Genomic DNA, 6,000 nt, shown 5'->3' with positions numbered 1-6,000 from the left:
GCATAACATTAGTTCTGTATGTTCTGAATGTGAAGCCTATGAAATATTTGTGATATGGAAGGTCTATCACACCAGACTGTCCAAACAGATTAAAATAAAGATGAGCAACCACTCCAACTGACTAGGACATTATGGTTGTAAATTCTCAAGTAAAACTGGGAAATTTCAGATTTCTGCTGTAAAGTCAGCTATACCAAACACGTGTAGTGATTACTTTTTATTTCTATTCCAAGGCAAATAAAACCTATATTATTTACTATGACTAAACATGAATAACTGCCAAACATTTAGAAAACCTGAGTGACCACAGAAAATTCCAGTCCAATAGGGCCAACAAATAAGGAAATACTAAATTATCATTAAAATTTGCCTTTATTTTTCTTACGGGAGAATTCTACACAAACCAAGGTGACTGTTTTACAAGACTCTTTTCCCAATATACTAAATTTTCAAGAGGATCATGGACAGTATAAAACTGTAAATAACTCCTCCTGCTGAGGTCTACAGCAAAGCTTCTTCAGTTATTGTAATCTTGGAGAGCCTGAGCCATGAAAAGCTTGCCCAAGTTCTGTGCATTAAACTCCTTAATATTCTGGCAGTAGGTATTAATTTGACCTGTCAATAGGAAAGAAGGGTAAAACCTTGTCAGTTTTGAAATTCAGAAAGACATCCTAGAACATAATTCTTATAAAGCCAAATGTGCATGAATCATTCAGGATTTATACAGAGAAGCAACTAAAACAACTCAACTGTTCCAGATTTATGAATTTTACATTTTCAATATCACCAAACAGGTTTGGGAAGAAGAAACTAAACTAGCAGAATAGGTAAACTGGTATGCTCAAAACCCCCTTAACTTTCCTACAATTCTACTACATACAATTTCTGAAGAGACATATGACAATAGAAAGAATAAATAATTCTTGCTGCTCTACTGGAAGCTTAGTCACTTTAATTGTTCAATTTAATTGCTCTAAAAATACTACAGGACTGAATTTTGGTTCTGCTCTTATGCAGCTGCTGTACCTATTAAAATATTTGTAACAAATATTTTTCAGTAGCAGACTGAAAATTGTGGTACTTCTGTTTGACATTTTGCTAGCCTTTTCTTCCACCTAATATTTCACTTTATTAGCTATTTCAAAAATCATCAGGGTATGAAGACTTGTCAGTGCTTTACAAATCAAACATGCCCATCAAAACATTTTTATACACGTACTGCTACAAGTTATTTCCCTTGTTAGCTAGGAATAGCAAAACATGAAGCCAGTTTAATCAAAATTAAGGCTGTTTAGAAGGCCAATAAACTCTCAATTTAATGCTCTATTTGAAAAGTTTTTAAATGCCTCAGAGACAAAAGAGCTAAGTTTTATTCTTTATCCCCAAACTTTACTTCATCTAAGTTGAAGTGGATGCTTTCAATTCTTCCCCTGACTATGGTAAAAGAACAAATGAAGAGAGTGCTTTGGCTGAAAACTGTTTTTTCCTTTAAGTATAATAGTTTTCAATTCCTCCTCTTACAAGAGGTGATTCATCTTAAGTTATCACTTTCATAAAACACACATGTGTACACACGCACACTTCTGTTGCATTAAGCTATGCTAAAGCTGAATGTTTAAACACTTTAATGCTGCTAGGATTCATTAACTGGTAAAAGCTATCAAAACAATAGTTTTTTGAAAGACTCTGGAAGGAATAATAAATCAAGACCATTATTTCTTCTAAAAGCAGCACTTACTAGCAGTGTGAAACAGTATTAATATTAAAATAATAATCTCTTGGTCACTCCAAAATTTAAGAGTGGTAGTTCAAATTCGGGTTTTTTAATGCCAAAGCACTCTTTTCCACACACTAAATTACCAGGACTTTGTTAATTTTCTCTTAGTAGAACACACTGTGATATCTGACTGATCAAAAAACCTTAGAGTTAAACAATTTGCTTTCTTATAACGTTTCCCAAATTTAGATTACTTAGGAGAGCATCTATGTCTTCTGTTCCGTGTTGCCATTTTGAGGTCCCAGATATTTTTACCCTTCCAGGAGGCACACGACAGGCACTGACTTTGGTACCAAACTGTGGCTATGTACTGCAGCATGCCAGTGAACTGGAGAAACTGGGGGCCATGGCATCTGTCCCTATGCTTCGTTCCCATTTAAATTTTTATTCACACCTTGAGGTACAGGAAGATGGTGATAGTTTCCCTAAAACTCTGGAGGTACAAATCAAAGAAATTACCCCAGTTCTGTGTGAAATTAAAAGTAAAATCATCTCAGCTGCTGCAACAGCCAGTTCAACATCTAGGGATATTACCAGTAACGGAAGGCTGCAGACTACTGCTCTGCTCTGAATCAGTAGTTCCAGCCCAAACAGCTTATTCCTGCCTCTTGTCTGTACAGTTCCTAACTTCAGGAGTTGAGGAAGCAGCTTATTGACTGCAGTAGTAGCTACACCTATTCATGCAGAAAGCCTGCTCTGTGGGGCATTTCTCCAGCTCTCCTTTAAAATCCCATTTCACCTGCTCAGAAAGGAGCACCAGGAAGAATCTCTGGCTGCTGCTCCTTGCCCTTTTCCATCAACCCAGGAGACACAGATGGTCAAGCAGGAGCTAGGTACCATGGCAAAATAAGAAATAAAGGGAGAAAGTCTCCCATACATCAAGTTTAAAGCTTCATGCAGCATTCTGATTAAACACAGTGGCTTGCTTTCAAAAAATTACATGTTTGTATCTGCATAGGTAACACGCCTCTGTGACTTACCTAGATGGTTTAAAATTCCTGTGTGTGTGTAAGCTTACTTTCTAACAGAGGCGTGGACTGCCTACTAGCATTAAGCTGTTGTTCTAAGCCAACTTTTTTTTTTTTTTTTTAATACTTCAGACAACAGGGCTACAGATCACAGGTTAAAACCACTGCCTTTGTCCAAATAAAGGGCAGTATCTGGAATACTGCCAGTAATGGCAAAGGTAATGAAGAATTAAGATACCTTCCAAGGCGACCACTTCACTTTTTCTCAAGCTAACATTCATATATGAAAAGATGAGTAGAAGAGGCTGCTAGAACACTACCTGCAATAAGGAGCGACTCCATTCTTGGAGGTGGCTGTGGTGGTTTAAAAAGTTTATTGATGTCCTCCTCAGGAAGAGGGGCTTCTCCTCGGCTCTGACGCTGTATATTTTCTTGTTGACGTCTCTGCTGGTACTGAAAGTAAAGCAACAGGAACAGAATGCAACAGGACTTCGAAAGCAGCAAAAAGGTTTTCTTTTCAGATGCTTTTTACCTAACCAGCAAGTACGTATTAAAAATTTTACTTACACAATGCAATTCAATTTACTTCAAATAATGCAAACACAACTCACAGTTTATTTCAATTCACTGCTAATAAGCATTCCGCCCCACCCCACCCCCCCCCCGCCAAGTTGTCACCTTAAGTAAATGAGGCACTGGAAAATGATGTGGTACTGAGGTAGCGGCGTTAATTTTAAAGATTTTTTCAGAGAGATGAATACTGTATCTGATGGAAAGAATACAGCATGGTAGATAAAGGCTTCCATTTCCCCATGCAAAAAAAGAAACCAAGGCTGGAATATGTAGGTATGAGAAGCCATTACCTCAAATGTTATAGAAACCAGAAATACTCAATTTTATGTGAGTTAAAGGTCAAAACAGTATTAATCTGAAAGGGGAAGAGAACCTGATTAAACACGGTGTTTTAAGCTAAAAAACATTAACTGTAAACTGAGAACAAAGTGGTAGCTGAAATAAAGTATAATGGTTCATTTCTCCATTCCAGTTACTTAGATATTCTGCTACATTGATGCCATTTCTTTGTGGGTTACCAGAGGATATACCAGAGTAGCAGTTTGTATAAATTATTCTGCTATTACAAAAAAAAAAAAAAAAATGTCAGGTTTGTTTTCAGTGCTTCCATTTGCCATGTAGGTTACTCAAACTTTATAAAAATTAAGGCAGACCATTTTTTTAGCTATTGGATAGACATTTGTTCTTGCAGAAGTACACACGTTCCAAAACATGTATGTGACACTTCATACCGTATGTCACAGCCAGGAATTAGCTGTAAGGTTTGTCTATCAAAGCCCTCATATTCAACACCAAAAAGCCCTTTAACATAAACTGACCAAAGAGTACAGGGTGTTTTCTGTCACTTAAATGTATCTGTGCATAAGAGTCTGAAAACAGTTCATACTTGGTGGCATACTCAAACGAAGTAATTTTTTTTCCAGTAGTAGTGACAAATACATGTTTTTGGACAATGTTAAAAATAAAATCTTAAATGCCCATATTTGTATGTGAATTGCATGTAGTTCCTTCTTTCCTTGCATTACCCCATTCACTTCTCAGCAGTCTGCCTATTATTCTCTATTGAAACAGCTTGCTCTTAATCACAATTGCTCCATTTTAAAAATGAAGTTAAGACCACTAACTATGCTGCAATGAGCCACTACTAAAGCAGCTATAGTTAGTAAAGAAATGAAGTGAGACACCATGGAACCTACTTTGCTCTGCTTTTCAAAATAAATAGATCCCCTTGTTATTAACAAAAACATTTGAAGTGGATGCCATCTTTCTGTTCAAATTAGGCAGCAAAGGAAAATAAATTTTCTGAAGATAACATGCATGAAGCTTCTATGTCCTCAGGAATTTACAAACCCAGGAGAGACCACTGATCATGTGCTGCTTCCCTGAAGTACTCCCTCTTCAAACTACACTTAAGTGAAAAAAGTCAATTTTGATTTTAAAATAGTCAGTGATGAAGAATTTCAGATGAACCACAGATGCTCTTTTTAATTATTAGCTACTTTGTGTAGCAATATGCAATATTTTATCTTTAAAGTCGCCTGGTCCATTTTCAGTTGGCCAACACTGAATCTTGTCATATCTCTGCTGCCAGATTAGAGAGCTGGAATTTATTTTTCATGCAGGTACTTCTCGAGTAAGCAAGTCACTCACTAACTTAATTCGCGTGAAATGTACTGCATTCACTGCTTTCCAGGCTTTTAAATCATTCTCATAGTGCTTTTTTACCAGCATTCTTCTATAATTAGACACAGTATTGCTTTATCATATGCAGCTACAGCAAGTAACATAAAGTAACACAGTCTCCAAATCACAGAATGGTTGAAGTTGGAAGGGACTTCTGGAGGTCACCTTGTCCAACCCTCTGCTCAAGCAGGGCCACCTAGAGCCAGTCTCCATACTCAGCATTCTCTAATCAGACTATTTTGGATTTTAAAGAGGCCCTTTGGCATCAGGAATTAAAAGTCAGCATCGCCTGATCGGTATCACTATCCACTAATCCAAAACTGACTAAAATGTAATTTTCGATCAGAGAACAGTCTGCTGTCTTTTAAATATGGACTATGTTCCTTTATTTCTAGATGCATGACTACCTGTGATGGTATTAAAACATGGTTTGTTTTGGAACAATTCACTTGTAGTTTCAGCTCTTTCATTTACTACACCTCTAATCCTTGTGTCCACAGCATATTTATCAATGATTTAGGTTTATCGTATATCACTAACAAACGTGTAAAATTGCAAAGAAAGACCAATCCGCATTAAATGTCAGCAGAAGTGAATCCATTTGATAATTCCTCACTGATTAGCACATTTTATAAATCTACTTAATGGACATCTTTCTGTAAGAATTCCATCTTGCTTAAATCCAAATTCATCTGTCTTGGATAACACCACCCAAACTGTATTTTGTGGGACAAAAAATCTCATTCAGGTTTCCCATGTTACCAACCTGGTGTTTCTGCTGCTGCTGTTTGCTTACATTCCTCAGGTAGGTATTGTATTTAACAATGTCTTGGCTCATCTCATCCACTCGGTCCATCAGCAGCTGCAGACTCTTCCCTAGGTGATTACTGAAATACAAGAAACATTAATGAAAGTCTGATTTTATTTTAAAAAAAAAATCTTAAATTTTTAAATTCTTTTCAAGTCACTCAACCAATATTTCCGCACTATTGGCACAGT

The 6,000-nt window shown here is 36.6% G+C and overlaps 1 protein-coding gene across 1 annotated transcript in view; it reads right to left on the bottom strand.

Moving 5' to 3' along the window:
• Positions 1 to 353: 353 nt before the first annotated feature.
• EIF3H (eukaryotic translation initiation factor 3 subunit H) overlaps positions 354 to 6,000 on the bottom strand; it is an 88,957-nt gene continuing 83,310 nt past the window's right edge. The window contains exons 6-8 of the mRNA XM_055704654.1: positions 5,768 to 5,888; positions 3,066 to 3,198; positions 354 to 615 (exon numbers count right to left, since the gene is read on the bottom strand). Of these exons, the coding sequence (XP_055560629.1) occupies positions 518 to 615; positions 3,066 to 3,198; positions 5,768 to 5,888 (352 nt within the window). The 3' untranslated portion in view covers positions 354 to 517. The remainder of the gene's footprint in view (positions 616 to 3,065; positions 3,199 to 5,767; positions 5,889 to 6,000) is intronic.

Source organism: Falco cherrug, chromosome 3, assembly GCF_023634085.1.
Source record: "Falco cherrug isolate bFalChe1 chromosome 3, bFalChe1.pri, whole genome shotgun sequence".
NCBI classification, from domain to species: Eukaryota; Metazoa; Chordata; class Aves; order Falconiformes; family Falconidae; genus Falco; species Falco cherrug.
This window is presented reverse-complemented; position numbering and strand designations above follow the sequence as displayed.